Source organism: Plecotus auritus (genome assembly GCF_963455305.1).
Source record: "Plecotus auritus genome assembly, chromosome: 5".
NCBI lineage: Eukaryota > Metazoa > Chordata > Mammalia > Chiroptera > Vespertilionidae > Plecotus > Plecotus auritus.
This window is the reverse complement of record NC_137776.1, coordinates 182,651,673-182,671,720: the sequence shown is the minus strand read 5'-3', so window position 1 is coordinate 182,671,720 and position 20,048 is coordinate 182,651,673. Positions and strand designations below refer to the sequence as shown.

The window sequence follows — 20,048 nt, the reverse complement described above, 5'->3', positions numbered from 1 at the left end:
GGAGGGGAGGTCGTCTAGGCCTGAGGGCTGGGCCTGCGGGGGGCTCCTTGCTGGGGAAACCCGACTGCCTTCATCAGCATCAGCGGGCCCCCGGGATGTGAGGGTACTGCCTGGTCCCCACGGGGAAGCTGCTTTCTTCCCCGGACGGATCCTGTGTGTTCGGGGTAAAAATGTGTCCCCGCAAAATGTATGAAGCCTGAACTCCCAGAACCTACGAATGTGACCTTCTCTGAAAACAGGGTCTCGGCAGGTGTGATTAAGACATAAGTTAGGCCCTGACCGGTTTGGCTCAGTGGATAGAGCGTCGGCCTGCGGACTGAAGGGTCCCGGGTTCGATTCCGGTCAAGGGCATGTACCTTGGTTGCGGGCACATCCCCAGTGGGAGGTGTGCAGGAGGCAGCTGATCGATGTTTCTCTCTCATCAATGTTTCTAGCTCTCTATCCCTCTCCCTTCCTCTCTGTAAAAAATCAATAAAATATATTAATAAATAAATAAATTTAAAAAAAAGAAAAAAAAAAAGACGTAAGTGAGGAAGTGGTCAGGCGGAAGTGGGGGGCCCCATCCAACACGACCGCTCTGCTTTGAGGGGGAAACAGACGCAGCCCAGGCAGAGCCCTGTGACCGGAGCAGAGGCCGCTGTGGTGCGGGGACGCCTGTAACCCCGTCAACAGGAAAAAGCATCTGTTAGGAGAGAAACGGCCACGCCAAGGTTGCCAGCGCCACCAGAAGCTGGATGGCAAGACGGAGCCTCCCCGGGTCTCAGGCGCCGCGGCCCTGCCCACCCCCGATTCCGGACGCGAACCTCCAGCACTCCGGGAAGGCCTTCCTGCTGCTTCGGGCTGCTGCCTGTGGCAGCCTGGGAACCAACCCTGGGGTCCACACGGCGCCCGCTCCCCCCTGCCTCCCCCAGGGGCCACCACGAGAGGCGGAGCCCAGGCTGGCGGTCCCTGTCCCTGAGGCCCGTGTCGGGGCACCCTCCTGCTCTGGCCAGTCTCACTGTGATGCTGATGGGGACCTCCCCGTGGGCCATGACCCTCCCAGGCTCCTCAGGGAGAGGGACAACCAGCTGGGAAAGCCCAGGAGCCCACTTTCCCTGCTCAGCTGACACCATGGCCCCCCTGGAAGGAAGAAATCAGTTCCCCATGTTAACAGAGACCCCTCCCCCATGTTAAGAGAGATCCCCTCCCCCATTTTAACAGAGACCCCTCCCCCATGTTAATAGAGACTCCCCCACCCCCCTTTAACAGAGACTCCTCCTCCCCCCTGTTAACAGAGACTCCCCTCCCCCATGTTAACAGAGACTCCCCTCCCCCCTGTTAACAGAGACTCCCCTCCCCCCTGTTAACAGAGACTCCCCTCCCCCATGTTAACAGAGACTCCCCTCCCCCCTGTTAACAGAGACTCCTCCTCCCCCCTGTTAACAAAGACCCCTCCCCCCTGTTAACAGAGACCCCTCCCCCATGTTATCAGAGACCCCCTCCCCCATGTTAACAGAGACCCCCCTTCCCCTCCCCCCTGTTAACAGAGACCCCCTCCCCCCTGTTAACAGAGACCCCCCTTCCCCTCCCCCCTGTTAACAGAGACCCCCCTCCCCCCTGTTAACAGAGACCCCCTCCCCCTCCCCCCTGTTAACAGAGACCCTCCTCCCACTCCCCCCTGTTAACAGAGACTCCCCCTCCCCCCTGTTAACAGAGACCCCCTCCCCCTCCCCCCTGTTAACAGAGACCCCCCCTCCCCCCTGTTAACAGAGACCCCCCCTCCCCCCTGTTAACAGAGACCCCCTCTCCCTCCCCCCTGTTAACAGAGACCCCCCTCCCCCCTGTTAACAGAGACCCTCCTCCCACTCCCCCCTGTTAACAGAGACTCCCCCTCCCCCCTGTTAACAGAGACCCCCCCTCCCCCCTGTTAACAGAGACCCCCCCCTCCCCCTGTTAACAGAGACCCCCTCCCCCTCCCCCCCTGTTAACAGAGACCCCCCCTCCCCCCTGTTAACAGAGACCCCCTCCCCCTCCCCCCTGTTAACAGAGACCCTCCTCCCACTCCCCCCTGTTAACAGAGACTCCCCCTCCCCCCTGTTAACAGAGACCCCCTCCCCCTCCCCCCTGTTAACAGAGACCCCCCCTCCCCCTGTTAACAGAGACCCCCCCTCCCCCCTGTTAACAGAGACCCCCTCCCCCTCCCCCCCTGTTAACAGAGACCCTCCTCCCACTCCCCCCTGTTAACAGAGACTCCCCCTCCCCCCTGTTAACAGAGACCCCCTCCCACTCCCCCCTGTTAACAGAGACGCAGCCTCCATCCCCGCCTCCCAATATTAACAGAGACTCTCCTGCCTGGAAACCCAGACCACACAAAGAAAAACCACGCGGGAGAGGGTCCCCTTGAATGTCATCTGTATTGTCACATGAAATGCACATACATGACGGCTGACTTGGAAACGACCTATTAGGTCACACGGAGTCCGGCCCCTGGGGGCCAAAGTGGCACCGATGCCCACGGGCCGTGAGCGTTCCCCAGGCGTGGCACCGGCCGGCGCCGGGAGAGGCCGGCTTACCCCTCAGTCCTTCCGCTCCGGGCAGCATCTCCCACAACGAGCTCGAGGAAGCGGCGGTTCTCAGGGGGTCGCAGCTCTCCCACGAGAAAAGGGCTCTGGGGTCCAATCAGCGTAGGAAACGTGGGGCACAAGGTTCCACAGGAAGCTTCCTGCAGGCCTTGTCAGAGCCTTAGGACACGAGCACCTTGTGACGTCCGCCCTGGGGCAGAGAGTGCAGCTTTCCCCACGTTGATTTGACCACAAAACCCTTTTGCGTCCCAGGCTGGTGTCCAGTGGGCGCCTTCGAGGTGCGGCCCTCGGCCATCGATGACCGCGGATGGCACCTGTGTTGGGGGTGGGTTGGGGGTAGTTGCCAGGTATTGTACGGGGTGGCCTGGTGGCACACAGCCAAGGACTCAGCAGTCATGATGATGAAAGGACAAGACAAGACTCGGTCCCGCTCCTGCCTTCTTGGTTCTCACCTGTTACCTGCAGAGCAGAAGCCACGCAGGGCTGTCCCCAGCGGGCCTGGCCAAGGGGCAGGTCGCCAGCCTCCAGCCGGGAGCTGGGGCTGCACCGTCCCCCCGCCCGCGGCCTGGCCTCGCCCCCGCCGGGCCGGGCGGGCTCACCAGGCGGAGATGAGCATCTGGCAGGTGTTGGAGGACATCCAGACCAGCTCCACCAGGCGGAACTGGAGGTAGCCGAGGATGAAGCCCGAGACGACGTCCGTGATGTGGTGCCGCCCGATCATCACGCGGGACAGCCCCACGCAGAAGGCCCAGAGCACCAGCAGGACGCGCAGGGGCACGGCCAGCACCAGGTGGCTGAGGAAGAACTTGGACACCATGGCCGCGCGGCTGGCGTGCCCGGCGGGGAAGGCGTACACGTCCATGGTGAGGTGGTCCAGGAGGCTGGGGCTCGTCTCGAACGGGCCACGCCGCTTGATAAGCTTCTGCATGCCGGCCACCGTCATGATGTCCAGAAGCAGGGCTGCGGGGAGACAGGGGCCCCAGGGCTGTCAGCGCCCGGCCGCCTGTGGGGGGTCCCCCTCCCTGCCTCCCTGCCTCAGGCCAGCTACCCCTCTGCCAGCACGCTCCCACCTCGGGGCCTTGGCCTGTGCTCTTCCCTCCACCTGAATGCCCTGCCCTGGCATCTTCACTTCTTCCCGAAGACATGCCTCTCCTGACCACCCGTTTACCAAAGCCCCAACCTCCACCCCTGCTCCCTGCCCCCTTCTCCCTGCTCCCTGCCCCCTGCCCCCTGACCCCTTCTCCCTGCCCCCTGACCCCTTCTCCCTGCCCCCTGCTCCCTGCCCCCTGCTCCCTGCCCCCTGTTCCCTGCCCCCTGCCCCCTGCTCCCTGCCCCCTGCTCCCTGCCCCCTGTTCCCTGCCCCCTGCCCCCTGATCCCTGCCCCCTGCTCCCTGCCCCCTGACCCCTTCTCCCTGCCCCCTGACCCCTTCTCCCTGCCCCCTGCCCCCTTCTCCCTGACCCCTGATCCCTGCCCCCTGCTCCCTGCTCCCTGCCCCCTGCCCCCTGTTCCCTGCCCCCTGCCCCCTTCTCCCCGCCCCCTGCTCCCTGCCCCCTGACCCCTGCTCCCTGCCCCCTGACCCCTTCTCCCTGCCCCCTGCCCCCTTCTCCCTGACCCCTGATCCCTGCCCCCTGCTCCCTGCTCCCTGCCCCCTGCCCCCTGCTCCCTGCCCCCTGCCCCCTGTTCCCTGCCCCCTGACCCCTTCTCCCTGCCCCCTGCTCCCTGCTCCCTGCTCCCTGCTCCCTGCCCCCTGCCCCCTGTTCCCTGCCCCCTGACCCCTTCTCCCCGCCCCCTCCTCCCTGCCCCCTGCTCCCTGCCCCCGACCCCTTCTCCCTGCCCCCTGCCCCCTGCCCCCTGCTCCCTGCCCCCTGTTCCCTGCCCCCTGACCCCTTCTCCCTGCCCCCTGCTCCCTTCTCCCTGGCCCCTGCTCCCTGCCCCCTGCCCCCTGCTCCCTGCCCCCTGACCCCTTCTCCCTGCCCCCTGCTCCCTGCCCCCTGACCCCTTCTCCCTGCCCCCTGACCCCTTCTCCCTGCCCCCTGCTCCCTGCCCCCTGCTTCCTTCTCCCTGCCCCCTGTTCCCTGCCCCCTGCCCCCTTCTCCCTGCCCCCTGCTCCCTGCCCCCTGCCCCCTTCTCCCTGCCCCCTTCTCCCTGCCCCCTGCCCCCTTCTCCCTGCCCCCTGCTCCCTGCCCCCTGCCCCCTTCTCCCTGCCCCCTTCTCCCTGCCCCCTGCCCCCTTCTCCCTGCCCCCTGCTCCCTGCCCCCTGCCCCCTTCTCCCTGCCCCCTTCTCCCTGCCCCCTGCTCCCTGCCCCCTGCCCCCTTCTCCCTGCCCCCTGCTCCCTGCCTCCTTCTCCCCGCCCCCTGCTCCCTGCCCCCTGCTCCCTGCCCCCTGCTCCCTGCTTGATTTTCTTTTTCAGCATCCCTCACCGCCTGGCATGCCACCCATTGTCTCATGAGCTTCTCTCATCTCTCCCATCCAATGTGGGCTCCCGAAGATCGGACTGGATGCGCTCCCGGCTGGAGGCGGTCGTTAAAGCCGCTGCTTGAGAGAGTGGGATCGGGTCTCCTGGGCTCCACAGAGGACCCGAGTTTTGGCAAACGGGACCCTGGGCTGGTGATTTTTCTCAGAGGGCCTCAAGAAGCCCCCGCCAATCCCAAGAAGAGGACATTACCAGCCCCTTCTCTTTAAATATATTTTATTGATATTTTACAGAGAGGAAGGGAGAGGGATAGAGAGTTAGAAACATCGATGAGAGAGAAACATCTATCAGCTGCCTCCTGCACACCTCCTACTGGGGATGTGCCCGCAACCAAGGTACATGCCCTTGACCAGAATTGAACCCGGGACCCTTCAGTCCGCAGGCCGACGCTCTATCCACTGAGCCAAACCGGTTTCGGCAACCAAAAACCTTTCAACCCAGTCTACATTGCCATCTACATCTACGTCCCGGGCATAATTTGGAAGGTGCACTAAAGAAAATGTTTAATTTACTGTTTACACACTTTGTTCTTTTCTATTTGTTTTCGTTTTAAATTATTTTATTATATTTAAGTTTAATTTGAAAGGCTTTTGTACCTTTCCTTTGTTAGGCAATTTTATTTTGCCTTTGCCATCTTCAATATAAGGTATGTTATTGTGCTATGATTCCTCCATTTTTTGAAGTTTCAAATTATAATAATTAGTGTTTACATTCTTCTTGTTAAAATGTTTGAAATGAATAAAACTATTGAAATAAAAAAAAAAAAGACCGTACCCTTTTATGTAATGATGTTTACTTTGAATTTATATTCGTTCACACAAACACTCCATCCATGCTTTGGTTCCGGCCCTCCGGTCCGGTTTAAGAACCCATTGTGGCCCTCGAGTCAAAAAGTTTGCCCACCCCTGGCCTGGACCTTCCATTGCCCGGATAACTGCGTTCCCCGGTGGTGCAGACCTTGTCTGCCTTCCTCATGTTCTGCTCCCCGCCCCCTCCCCCCCCCCCCGGCCCCCCGGCTCTTGTTTAGGATTTGAACCCCTGGTTTCCTCTGAGCCTGCCCTTCTCAGTAGCCACAGGGCTGGCAGTGCCCCCCTGCCCACCCCTCCACCGCACGTCTGACAGAGCAGGAAGCAGGGGCGGGCGGGGCTGCCTGACCACGAACGTCCATGGCGACTTGTTCCCAGGAGCCCAGGCCTCCCAGGCAGAGGCCGGCTGGGCGGGGAGCCGCATGGAGTCTTTGGGAGGTCACAGCTCCGGCAGGAGAGAGGGACCGGCAGGGGACCTGGGCTGGAGGGAGGGCGCTGCGCCCGACCCCGGTCCTCTGGGCTTGATGGAGCAGTGGAGGCAAAGGCCAGGCCGAGGGGAGCCAGCCGCCCTCTCCGGCGAGGCCCTTCCCGCCCCTGAGCGACAGCTCTCTCCACGCAGGCCTCTGTCCCTGTGCCATGTGGCCCTGGGGGACCATGGGGCCAGCCTGGCTGTCAGCTGGCCCAGCCCTCCTGTGCCTGGCGCATTCATTCACTTGACCTCCGGTTTTGGGGCATCGAGGTTCTTGGGGGTGTCAGGTGTGGGCCCGGCCTGTGCTGGTGAACAGCTGGCAGGGTGCCTTGTGCTGAGAAGAGACGGGGAGCAAGCAGCAGTTATAAGGAGCTTCTTCCCAGGTGGGACACACCCATGGTGCGCCCCTCGCCACGCTGCCTTGGGGCGGAGGGTTGTTGCAGGGGGAGGCGCTCAGCCTGCAGGCCGGCTCTCCAGCAGAACCCATGGCCTCCCAGGCCCCCCCGCCCGCTCCCCCGCCCTCTCCCCTCCTCCAGCACGGCAGCCAGGCACTGTGACCGTGATTCTGACACTGTCAGCGCATAATCTGGGGCCCAGAAATAGAAGCAAATGGTGCCATCACTCAAGGCTCCGTGAATGCCGCTCACATGGCCCAGTGGATCCCCTGGCCTACATTCCCTCCTGGATTCCGAGGGAGCCCGTGGCCCCACAGGTAAGGTCTGCCTGGAAGGAAGCTCAGGGGCCAGGGGCCAGGGTCAGGAACGTGGCTGCTACCCCCTGCCTCCGACATGCTGTGTGACCCGGGCCGGTCACTCAACCTCTCTGGGCCTCCGCTCACTGCAGTCAACGAGGGCGGAGCTCCTGCACCGGGGCTCCAGAATCAGAGCCCATTTCAAGGTCGGCGGCTTGCAGATGGCATGACCTTGGCAGGGCCGTCCCTGGAAGCCTGCCTCCCTCACTGATAACATGAGGATCACCCCAGAGGCGGCTCTGAGGGCTCATGGGCAGGATCCGTAAATGGCATCTTGGAGCAGGAGCAGGGCTTGGCCCCACAATCCCCTCTCAGATCCTCTCACTGAGGGGGGCGGTATGGGAGGGGCTGAGATGCCTGAACCCCCAGGCAGGAATCCTGACACCTGTCCCTGGGGAGGGAGCAGAGATGAGGTTCCTTGCTGGTGAGGGGGCAGGTTTGGGGGCTGGCTGGGGCTGGGAGGAGGGGTCCTGGCTCTTCTGGCCTGAGGACTGACCCTGCCTCTACCCCCTCCCCCGCTGGCTGCTGGAGGGGTGGGGCCCAGCCATGGTGCTGTGGGGCAGGGTGAACGCCCTCAGCTCTGAGCAGGCATCTGGCCCAGGCGCTGCGAGGTCGACCGCATTTGCAGGGATGTCCTCGGGAAATATCCTCGGGAAATAAGGAGGGACGTGCACCTGCTCAGGGTCCAGGATGGCCACCCAGTGCCCTTGAGTGGCGGCCGATGGGACACTGTGGCCAAGTCTAGACAAGGCGCACTCGGGGCCAATGGGGAGGATGCAGCCGTGGATATTTATAGCCAGCAGAGGAGAGCTGGGGGTTGGTCAGGGGGAGAGGCCAATTACTGAGCAGGACTTACAGTAGGGGCTATTTTTGCAAAAAGAAGATGCAAATGTGCTTATCTGTAGAGAAAGACGCCCGGAAGGCAGGCGCCGAGCTCACTGAATGTTAGCAGCGCCTCTGGCTGGGAGGGAAGACAGCTGATGATTTGTATTGTCTTTCTGTCTTCCGCATTGGAAGTGTTTTCTCACCACGACTACACAGTACTTGTACACATTTTAAAAGTTATTTCACAAAAAACACGCATGGCAAGACTCCGCTTATAAGAGGCGCCTGGAAGAAGGGAATTCGTAGCAACGTCCCTGGAAGTAGGTCAGAGGTTACCAGGGCTGGGGGTGCGGGGGGAGTGGGTGTTCCATGGGCAGAGTTTCAGCTGGGGAGATGAGGAAGGTCTGGGGGTGATGGTGGTGAATGTACTGAGCTGACCCGGGGTCCAGGCAGCGGATTTGAGGTGCCGTGCCCGTGCGTGGCAGCGCACATACAAAAGTTCTCTTACACCCAGCCGAGCCCCGGGGAGGCCTGCGGGGAGCAGAGAGGTGGCTGGAGGAGGTCCCGAGGGTCTGTCTTGTCCCCCAGCCTGAGAGTGAGGAATTCCATAGCTTTGCAGGTTTCGGTTGGTTTTCTCACCTGAAGAAGCTGCTCTGTCTCTGCAGACTGTCGGGGTGCAGGGGTGTCAAAATTGCGAGCACAGAAGGTGGAGGGCACGTTTATTCCTCAGCTCAGTGCCAGGCTGCTGGGCGTGGCTTTAGAGCAGGGACACTGCAGCCCTGGGGCCTGCCCACGGCTCCCTCCTCCCTTCACCTCGGGGTCAGCCGCAAGGGCAGCTGCTGGGGGCCCTGACCTGGCGGTGGGGGGGGGTGGTGCCCAAGGGCTGCCCTGAGATGGTGAGAAGTGGACTGGGGCAGGCAGGAAGCACGCTCTACTCTGCAGAGCCCGTGGCGTCGTCTTCCACAGCGTGCTCCTGGCCAACCAGGGTCTGTTCAGCCGGTGGAGGGCCCTCACCTAAGCCGTCTGGGCAACAGGGGCAGGTGGGCGGCGGCGGGTCTGCCAACGGGAAGGGGGACTGGGCGGGGGTGCTGGGAGGGGGTGGGGCTGCTGCAGGGGTGAGGAATCTGATCTGGGTCCCGAGCCCCTCAAGCATGAAGGGAAGTGGGGGCCGAGGTCATCACAGCAGGCCCACCACGGGCTGCGAGAACGAGGCCGAGCTGGGCCGAGCAGGCCGGGGGCCATCCAACCTGCGGTGGAGGCCATTCCCGCGTGAGGGGCCAAGGGCCGCGCTCACTCTCATCGTCCACTTGTGGCATTTTGTGCATCTTCTGGCCATGACAACGGGTCACGAAAAGGGGCCCCACATCACGGCTCATGAACGAAGCGCTCATCAAAACCACGCCTGTTTGCCCTAACCGGTTTGGCTCAGTGGATAGAGCGTCGGCCTGCGGACTGAAAGGTCCCAGGTTCGATTCCAGTCAAGGGCATGTACCTTGGTTGCGGGCACATCCCCAGTAGGGGGTGTGCAGGAGGCAGCTGATCGATGTTTCTCTCTCACCGATGTTTCTAACTCTCTATCCCTCTCCCTTCCTCTCTCTGTAAAAAAATCAATAAAATATTTAAAAAAAAAAAAAAAACAAAAAAAAACCACGCCTGTTCACACCCATCAGGACGGCTGTTCTAGAAGACGGGGATGACAGGTGCTGGCGAGGGTGTGGAGACACTGGAGCCTCATGCAGTGCGGGCAGGGGTGCACCCTGGGGCAGCTGCCGCAGGAACCGTGGGGCGGCCCCTCCACAAGCTAAAGGTCGAGTTAGACTGGTCCCGCTTCGGGGTCTGCACCCCGAAGAAGGCGAGGCAGGCTCTCCGAGAGACGCCCGTGTGCACAGCAGCAGTGTTCACAGGGGCCCCAAGGCAGAGCATCCAGAGGCCGCTGACAGGGGGTGGGTAAGCGCGAATGTGGTCCAGCCACACAACGGGATGTCACGCGCCTTAGGAGGCGGGAAACACGGACACGCGGGAAAGGTGGGCCCTGAGGACCCTGCTGAGTGAAAGAAGCCGGTTGCAAAAGGACACAGAACTAGGGGATGCCACGTCCGTGCGGGCCCTGGAGCAGCCACTTCCTAGAGACAGAAAGGGTTAGGGAGCCAGGCCTGGTTTCCTGCAGGCCCGTGAGGGGCCAGGATGGTGAACTGGGACGGGCCTGGGTTACAGGCCACCTGGCTCCCTTTGGGATCATCAAGCCAGGTGCTGCAGGGGTCAGACAAAGGAGGGGGGCGGTGTCTCACAGGTCTAGAGCTTGCAGGGGACCCCGGACTTCCTTTGGTAATGGTGGTGTGATGATGATGGCGACAATCACTGCCACACTAGCATTCCTGTGCGCTGAGCCCTTTGTGTGTAATTCTTTTTTTTTTTTTTTTTTTAGTATATTTTATTGATATTTTACAGAGAGGAAGGGAGAGGGACAGAGAGCCAGAAACATCGATGAGAGAGAAACATCGATCAGCTGCTTCCTGCACACCTCCCACCAGGGACGTGCCCGCAACCAATGTACATGCCCTTGACCGGAATCGAACCCGGGACCCCTGAGTCCGCAGGCCGACGCTCTATCCACTGAGCCAAACCGGTTTCGGCGCTTTGTGTGTCATTCTTCAGTGAAGGGTCCCAGCAGCCCATTTCACAGATGAGGACAGTGAGGCTCAGAGAGGCTAAGGCACTTGCCTGAGTATGGGCAGCATGCCCTGAGGGAAGTACCGCAGGGGTGGTGCAGAGAACACCCCGCAGCCCCACGGGGACTCTGCCCAGGCCCTAAGGCGCCTCAGCCCCCCTCCTCCCCAGGGGCCAAGGGGAGCCCAGGTCCCAACTGTACAGGTAGAGGCCTCCGCCCCCAGCCCAGGGACTGCCCCCATTAATCTACTGGGTGCCCTGGTGTTGGAGTGGGCGCGCAGGGCTGGGCACGGCTCCCTCACGCCTCTGGGCCCTGCAGCGCGGAACAGTGGATCGGCCATCCACTGGGCACATCTGAGAGGCACCCACTGGCCAAGTGCTCTAGCCCTGAATCCCCCCTCAGCCCTGAGCCCCACGGAGGTCAGGAAGCCGAGGCTCTGAGACGGGAACTGACCTGACCAAGGTCACAGAGCGAGGCACGCTCGGGCAGGGCCTGGACCACGCCCAGTCCCACTCAGAGCCTCTGCTCTGGAGTTGAGAGACCCCAAGGCGCACCCCCCGCCCCTAAAAGATAGCACAACCCTGCAGGTCAATGGTGAGGGGATGGCGAGGGTCTGCTGTCTGGAGGACTTGGGTTTGAGTCCCCAACCTGCCACGTACGGCTGCGTGGCGTGGGCAAGTCCCTTCACCCCTCTGAGCCTCAGGGAACTCACCTGTCAAGTGGGTGTCTTTCTATTTACCTTAAAGGTCATTGCACAGGTTTTTTTTAAAAAATATATTTTATTGATATTTCACAGAGAGGAAGGGAGAGGGATAGAGAGCTAGAAACATCGATGAGAGAGAAACATCGATCAGCTGCCTCCTGCACACCTCCCACTGGGGATGTGCCCGCAACCAAGGTACATGCCCTTGACCGGAATCGAACCCGGGACCTTTCAGTCCGCAGGCCGACGCTCTATCCACTGAGCCAAACCGGTTTCGGCTGCACAGGTTTTTAAATCATGAGATATCGGACGCCCGGGGCATGGGATGGGCACATAGGAAGCTCAATAAGCGAAGTCTAAAGAACTTGAAAAAGACTGCCATTCAAGAAGGGAAGGTCTGGAGTCTTGTTCTTCCAAGCCAGCACCTTGTGCCCCGCAGCTGGTTGCTGGGATGGGCCAGAAACCTCCTAACCAGAGAGATTTGCTCCCAGTTCTCACCCTGGCCCGTGGCCGACTAGTTGCATCTCCCAGAGCCTCCGTTCCCCCCTCTTTAAATGGAGAATACGAATGGCTTCTCCCTCATGGGGCTGTGGGAGGCTAAGTGATGGCGTGGTTTACGGAGAAGCGGACAGACAGCAGACACTGAACACACCACGGATTTTACCACCACCATCCGGGGCGGGACCGTGCAGGCGGGTCCAGGGAGCGGGCTCAAGCACGCTCTGCACTTCCGTCCTCTGACACCAGGCACCTAGCCCCCGGCTCCATGCGAGGCTGCGGTGGGCCCTGGGGAGGCCACGGATAAGGAGAGCAGGGTTCTGCCCCAGGAGCCCCCGTGTGGCGCCTCGGCCACCTTGCCCTGCACCCTCCCTCCCGAGCCTGTGGCCCGGCGCCCGGAAAGAGCACAGGCCTGGACGCAGGCGGACCTGGTGCAAACCCCAGCTCCGAAGCCTGAGCCAGGCCTTGTTTATATGCACCTCAGTTTCCTAACCTGTGAAGTGGGAATGATCCTAGTGCCAGTCACATGGGACTGTTTGTTCGGGATAAACACTGAGCAATGTAAATGATTTAGTCAAAAGAACGAGAAAACATTGATGATGCCACACCCACCGTCTCCTTCACGAAGCATCTGCCCCACGTCCCACCCACAGCGCGTCCATCCCAGACTCTGAGGCCTCGGCGAGGAGATACACCTTTTCATCCTAACTTCCTCGGGGACCCGCTCTCAGGGTCTGACCCATCCCCTTTGGGAACTGGGACCCTCGTCAGTGTTGGTTTAACCTGGGGCCCACACGGTGGCCGCGCTGGGAAGAGCGAGGGATGGACATGGCTCAACATGGGGGGTGGAAGCAGAGGTTCCCCAGGCACGTTGGGACCTGGAGGTGCTGGGAGGGTGGCCGGCTGGAGGGGAGGGCCTGCCTTCCACAGGGGTTCCCCCGGGGCACCTGGCACAGAGCAGGGCTGAACAGAAAGACGTGGCGGCAAAGACGTTGTTAAAACAAACCAAAGACCAGCTCACAGGCCCCTCCCCTGGGGAAGCACCCTGAACCCCCTGCCCCCCTAGTCCCTATGGGGTCATCTCAGGCAGCTGGTAGGGTCCCAGGACCAGGCAGGGGGGTAGGGGGACAGCTCACAAGCGCTGCCTGCAAGCAGCCCAGAAACTCAGGGACCCCCACCTGTGGGTGGGAGTTACAAGATGAGACGCTCCATCCAAGACCCCCACAGGACCCCACCAGCCCGACTACCTGCCTCGAGGCCGCAGCCTCCAGAGCCCACCCCCCAGCTGCCTCTGGGCAGTGGTTCCCAGCGGCCCCCACCTTGCAGGGCCCTCATCTGCGCATCCCTGGCTCTCTCTCCCCCAGGCCGGAGCTCGCCTGTTTCTGGGGCGCCCTTCCTGCCTAACCTCATTAGACCGCTCCTGCGTCCGAGGTCCCCGCCGGTCCTGGCAGGGTGGGTGGGGCAGGCGGGTGGCGGAGGGCGGGCACACTCACCCAGAAGCAGGTTCATGAGCACCTCCTGGCCGGCCAGCGTGCTGCTCTTCACCAGGCAGAGGATGGTGCCCCCGATCCAGGGGACGCCGTGGCCCGTGATGCCAATGAGCTTGATCATGGAGCGGGCACTGGCCCAGGACGTGGCCCGGCCGGCGCACACCCCCAGCCGCTTGGACATGCAGATGTCGATGGCCAGCAGGGAGTTGAAGGCGATGCCCTTGAAGGAGGGGTTCAGCTGCATGCAGTCCTCCTCGGGTAGCTGCTGGGACTGGCGCCGCTCCCGGGCCCCGTCGCCGGGGGGTGGGGGCTGCGCCGAGGGGCCCGAGGCCTTCCTACCCGAGCTGCGGGGTTCTGGGACCCCCTTGGGGGGCTGGTTCAGGGACAGGAACTCGGCCCGGTTGAGGATGTTGTTGCGGTCCCGGGCACGGGCCCGGCTCTGGGAGCCTGGCATGGTGACGCTGGCACTGCGAGGGCCGGTGCCAGGCCCGCGGCGAGGGCCTTCTCCCCACGGCGAGAGCTGCCCTCAGCGCGGCCACCTCCCTGCCTGCCTTCCCCACGGTTAAATATAGAGCGGAGGAGTGCACATGGCTGTTTACCTCCGGCTGCCACCCGGCTCCGGGGACGTCAGTGCCAGCTGGGCAGCCAATCGAGCCCACTAAAGCCGGCGGGCGCCAATCGAGCCACCAGGGAGGCGGAGGAGTCACAGCTGCGGCCCTGCCTCGGGCCTGGGCTATTTAAATCTCCCAATGGCTCGCTCCCCAGGCTTCGGGGGACTCTGGGAAATGTAGTCCTCCTGCTGCCCTGGCCTCAGCTGTCCAGGCCAGAGGCCCCAGGGTGGGCTCCGGACCAAGCCCCGCCTTTACCAGCTTCCCTCTGAGCCGTCCAGGCCCCTGCGAGCCAGGCTTCCGTCCCACGGGCCCGGGCAGCTTGGACCTGGTCCCACGGACTGGACAGTGGGGCGCAGGCTGAAGGCCCCTCCGGGCACCAGATGGAGTGAGTGACGTCACGGAAGCATCACCGCGGGCCTCTGGGGCCAGGCCCGGCCCCGCCCCTCTGTGGCAGCAGCTCATTAAGTGGGCAGGCAGGCCTTTTTTTTAAATCGCTCTTGAATCTGGCTTCAGGGCCACGGAATGGCAGTGAGGCTTGGTTTCCAGGTGAGGGAGGCGTAGTTCATTGGCTGGGAATGGATCTGCCCCGGGAGGTGGCCTCCATGGCCCTGCGTTGTGTGGTCAGGTGATCAAGGGCTTCTTACCGGTCTCATTTCCAACTACGGAAATATTTACAACCACCACGTATGACTTTAACAGCCAGAAACAACACATTAAACAAATTGCATCTATGTATATCATATATATACACACACACATATAAACGTGCATTTAAAAATACGTTATATGCCCTTAAAAAAATAACCTCCCATTTCCACTTAACAAATATAAACCTGGCCATGTTTCCATGACAACCGATCATCTTTCAATGGCTGTTTGCCGTGAGGATGGGCCATGGTTGATGCAGGCAACCCCCTGTTATTGGACATGTAGGTTGTTTCCATTTTGTGACTATTCAATGCTATTATGGCACGGCCACCCTCATGCATGCATCCCTGTGCACTGAAGAGGAACATAAAGAAGCAGTTCATGTGGCAAGTGCAAAATCAACCTGTGCTCAGCCCTGGCTGGTGTGGCTCAGTGGATAGAGCGTCGGCCTGCGGACTGAAGGGTTCAAGTTCAATTCCCGGTCAGGGCACATGCCCGGTTGCAGGCTCGATTCCCAGTAGGGGGCGTGCAGGAGGCAGCCGATCAATGCTTCTCTCTCATCATTGATGTTTCTCTCTCTCCCTCTCCCTTCCTCTCTGAAATCCATAAAAATATGTTTAAAAACAAGTGTGCTCAGATGCTCAAATGCGTCCCACTGAGACCTGACGCCGCACTGCCCTGATTTGGGAGCACATGGCCAGGCTGTAGATACTTCGGGCTGACAGGCCAAGTCCAGCCACACGAGTCCCAGGTCAGAGATGACCAAGAGCACACGAGGGTGGTGACATCACCTGTGAGGCCACACCGCTGGTGAAGGTCAGAGCGGGGGGCCTGGGCTGGCTGGTCCCTGCCTGCTTGTCGCTCACCTGTCACTCACTCGCTCCTCACGGAACACTTTTTGAGGCTTGCTGTGTGCCAAGCCCCGTGCAAGGACCAGCGGGACGTGCACAGATGACTGAGGTGGCCCTATGCCTGCAGCCGGCCTGTGCCCCATCACCGCGCCACCTGCCGCGGCCCACACAGCCTCCCTGTCCTAACGCAGTCCATCGCCAGAGAGGGGCGCAGTGTGGAGTGGAGTGACCTGCCAGGTGAGAGGAGACCAGGAGTCAGGCTCCGGTCTCAGCCCAGAGCCCTTGTCCCTGACCACGTGGGGACCCTGCCTCCTCCTTGAGAGCAGGAGAGGTTTCCTGGTGGCTTCTGGGACCTAGAGCAGGTTGTACGTCGCCGACACGTGTTACTTGTTGTCTTTGTGTGTGAGACAGATTTACTGCTACTGCTCAGCACATGGATCGCTCACTTGAACTTAGCACGTGCTCTGCGCCAGCCCCGGAGCTGCTGCGTGTCCCTGAGCCATCACCAACCTCCCAGGGGGGTGTGACGTCCCATTGCACAGACGCAGTCATCGGAGCTCAGAGGCAAAGGGATCCTCTCCGGGCAATCGGGCGAGCTCTTCTGCTCTCTTCCTCGGCCTGCGTCCTGTCTAACACGCTCTGCTCTCACTCTGTCATGGCCCGTGTCTTCCCAGCCGAGTGGCAAAGGGTAGGCACTGCTGTCTACGTGTTCACTTGTGCGTCCGGGGCTCAGGGGCCCTGGGACCCAGCAGGTGCTCCATAAACATGTATTGAACGAATGGCTGTTTGATTCTGGAGTCAAGGTCTTGGACAAACCTTGGTGGGCCACCAGGAGGCCGGCCATTTGGGGAACGTCCCAGAAGGGAAAGGGAGGGAGTGGGTGAGCTGCTCCCCTCTGGGCAGGGGCCTGGGGTCACGCACACCTGGCGGGAGGGAGGGAGGACCGAGCGGGGTCCCCTGCCAGAGTGGGGAGGGAGCCCCCTGAAAAGCGTTTTTCATCACCGCCTCCCACCCCAGGCGCTCCCGCCCCATGGCTTTCTCAGCTGCATTTCTAAGGCTGCTCGGAGTTATTTTGGTCGGGAAACCTGATCCTTCGCTGGGTTTATTTTAGCACCTTGGAGAACTCCCAGGGCCGCACCTCACCGAGGCGGCACCGAGCCTGCCCACTTGCCTTCGCCCTTCCCGGGTGGCAGGGTGCGGAGCGCGCAGGGCGTGTGTGTGTGTGTGTGTGTGTGTGTGTGTGTGTGTGTGTGTGTGCGTGTGTGTGTGTGTGTGTGCGCGCGCGCGCAACCGTGTCCCCCCACGCAGTCTGCACGCGGGTCGTCACCCCCACGAGGCTGGGTTTGGGGGAGGCGGCACGGAGGGGGGGGAGGCGGCACGGAGGGGCGGCCTGAAGAGCGGCTGCGCCCGTGCACACTCCAGCTCCTGCCGCCTGACCTTGGGGCGCCGCTGGGTCAGCTCCTCCTCTGGGGACACGAGATCGTGGGAGGAGAGGGCGTTTCACGCTCAGAACTGTAGCTCTGGAGACTCCGATGGGGTAGCCGGGCCGGAGGGACAGAGAGTCCTGAGGTGGGAGGGGAGGGTTCCCGGGGGACCGCCCTGTGAACCAGGCCAGACAAGCCACCCCTCACCGGCTCCTACCGGCCTGGGACTCTCCACCCAGCAGGCGCCTTGAAGCCCCCCGGCCCGAAACCACCACCCACACACCTACCTGCACAGACACACACACACTCTCACATACACACTCACGTATCACACCTGCTCACACCCACAAACGTGCTCACCTACACTCACCACCACACACATCCGCACATCCACCTGGACACAAACTCACCCTTCCCCAGACACACATGCGCATATACACCCTCACGGACACACACATGGGCACACACCGTCTGCTCACTCATACCCACACCCACACACTCACTCACATAACCAGAACACTCTCACACACACGCATACAGACCCTCACACATGCACAGCCATACACAACATGCCCCCACTCACACATCTACACTCACACCACGTCTGGTCACTCACACCCCTGCGCACCTCACACTCCCCCACACCGACACACATACATATGCTGTCATGGACACACACACACACACACACACACACACTCATGGGCACTTATGCTTAGACACACTCCACCCATAGTTACACACAACTGTCAACTGTCACACACACCCTGACACACCCACTCACTCTCTCACACCATCATTCACTCACACACATGCATTCACTCTAACCTCCTCTAATCGCTCACTCACTCCCTGCCCCCCCTCGACCCCTGGACCAGGCATCAGTCATCACCCACCTCCCCCCGAGCTCAACACCGGACACACGCACATCAAAACAACGGACGCCTGCACTGCACGTCCCGCGTGTAGCCATCGACACTGACCCATAACTGTTGGAACACGAGTTTGTGCCTTTTTGTTGTTTATGTTAATGAGCACCTCTGTTCAGCATGCCCAGAGTCATTCCTGGCTGTCTCTCTGGCCCACAGGGATGCAAACGCCCAGGGACCACTCCCGTCACCTGTCCTGGCCCTGCCGGTGTCCCGTGTCTTCTGAGGGCCCAGCACACAGCAGGCATCCCGCTACACTGGGCAAATGCCGGCAGCTGAGGGACCTTGCCACTGACAACACGCTGACTCCCAGGTGCCGCACGGAGTTCACCATCTCTGGGAGGGGCTGGGCTGTGCCTTCTGACCCCTCCTCTCCCCCTTGCACTGGTGATGTCACCGCAGAGGAGTCCGGGGGGCCTGGGGCTAGAGGAGGGGGAGGGTCCCAGGGGGCACTGTGAGTGTCCCTGTGGCGTTGGGCACCTCTCGGACAAAGGTCCCCGTCCTGTTCTGCAGATGCCAGCAGTTCACACTCGTGTGGATGCCTCCTGGGCCTTCTGCAGATGCTGAGACAGCCGCGGGTCTGTGCCCAACACCCACAGAGCTCCAGGAAATGCTGAGCAGGAAGAAGGGCTGTGTGGGGAGGCCGCGGCGGGCGGGGGGGGAGGTGGTAGGGGGTTGGGGAAGCAGCCAGAACCTTGGAGGGCCCCTCAGGAGCTGGGCCAGGGGATGCACATGTGAGCTGAGCCTTTCAGACCCTCTAGCTGTCAGAGCTGGCTCTGGGGGAGCCTGTCGGTAGCTCAGAGCCAGGCCGACGGGCCCACGGACACCCCCTGGGCCATCTCCCTGCAGAGCTCTAATGGGTGATGAGAAAGGGGAGGCTCTGGGGCCGAGGCCAAGGGGTTTTTGAGTTTGTCCTCTCTCTCTTCCTGTGCGACTCTCAGAGACAAAAGCTTTCAGAATCAGTTCCTTCCTGGCTCAGGGGGCGGAGGTGGCGCTGGGAGGAGGGGATGAGCGGGCTTTAGGCTTGGCCAGATCTGGGTGGGGATTCAGACTTGAAAATGCCACTGTCCCCTGACCCCTAGGTCTGTCTGTCTGTACAGCCCACCTCCTGGGGTCAAGGTGAAGGATACAGGAGACAATGTTCGCTCAGGCAGCACCTAACACACAGTGGGGACTTTATCATCACAAGCCCAGGCCAAGACCAGGGCCACAGGGAGTAACTTCACTTCCAACGGGCACCCAAGGGACGGGTCCCCAGAAAATCATCTTCGGGGCCCTGACCACTTAGTGAGCAGGTCAGGGCCCCAGCCTCTGTCCTTCTTATGTCAAACCAGAAAGACGTGCAGCTCAGCACGTGTTCACAGAGCACTCACATCCTTGTCACCAGGACAGTCCCTGCCACGAGGGGCTTCCTGGCTGGTGAGGTGTGCTCTGCTCCAGGCCCTGGGGCCGAAGGTGTGGGAGATGAGATGGATACCCCAAAGGCTAATATATGTAAACTAAACAGCATAATAATGATGTGATGACAAAGGAGGCGTGGATGGCTGCAGTGAGTCCCTGGGGTAGAATGTTCCGTGGAGGCCACGAGTGCAGGGCACGGAGAGGCTGCTGTGGGTCGGGCAGCCAGGGAAGCTTCTTCCGGGAAACGGAAATGTACACAGTCCTTAGGAGACCTCTGCTGTCGGGGTGCTGCCCTCTGGCAGGAAGCAGGTCATGAGAGACACCCGCCTTGGTCTCAGCGGTGGGATGAGCTGAACTGCAGAGGGCCCGCCCCTCGCGAGGCTGGGGGAGGGCCCATGGCAGTGAGCAGGTGAGAGCCGGGTGCGGCTGGGTATAGCTAGACACTTCCTGTGGCCTGAGCTGCTGCTGCTGCTATTTGATGGACCACTCAGCCTGGCCGATCCTTCATCAAAGAGACCTCAACGTGGCGGAAGTCCCACCCCTCTGGCCCCTGCCCTCACTGGCACTCACCGGGAATGGCAGAACCGCCTGCCCTGGGCCTGGCTGCGGGCACCTTTGGGAGTCAGAGTCATGGGCGGAGGCGGGGGGGAGGAAACAGCTCTAATGTGGCTGCAAGGTTTTCCGATGTCACAAACCACCCGCTCTCCCTAGGGTGGCTGCAAGGTGAGGGTGAGGCTAATGGTGTGAGGGTGCTTAGAGAGGATCACAGCTGTCCCCAACGCTTTCTCCCCCCGCCCCCCCCCCTCCCGCCCTCCCACATCCAGGTTCAAACGCCCTTTTGAACCTCTGTACCCAGACCACCAGGCCCCAGTCTCAGCTGGGACGCTTGGCAAGTCTCCCAGGCTCCAGCTTGGGATGGATGCCTGCTCTGTGAAGTG

The 20,048-nt window shown here is 61.4% G+C and overlaps 1 protein-coding gene across 1 annotated transcript; it reads right to left on the bottom strand.

Annotated features, from left to right (window-relative positions):
- Positions 1–2,375: 2,375 nt before the first annotated feature.
- On the bottom strand, positions 2,376–14,142 carry PLPP7 (phospholipid phosphatase 7 (inactive)). Its single transcript, XM_080668641.1, has 2 exons — positions 13,250–14,142; positions 2,376–3,521 (listed from the first exon to the last, which is right to left on the bottom strand). The coding sequence occupies exons 1-2, from the start codon at positions 13,698–13,700 to the stop codon at positions 3,157–3,159; spliced, it is 816 nt and encodes a 271-aa protein (XP_080524767.1). The 5' UTR covers positions 13,701–14,142; the 3' UTR covers positions 2,376–3,156.
- Between the last annotated feature and the right edge of the window lie 5,906 nt (positions 14,143–20,048).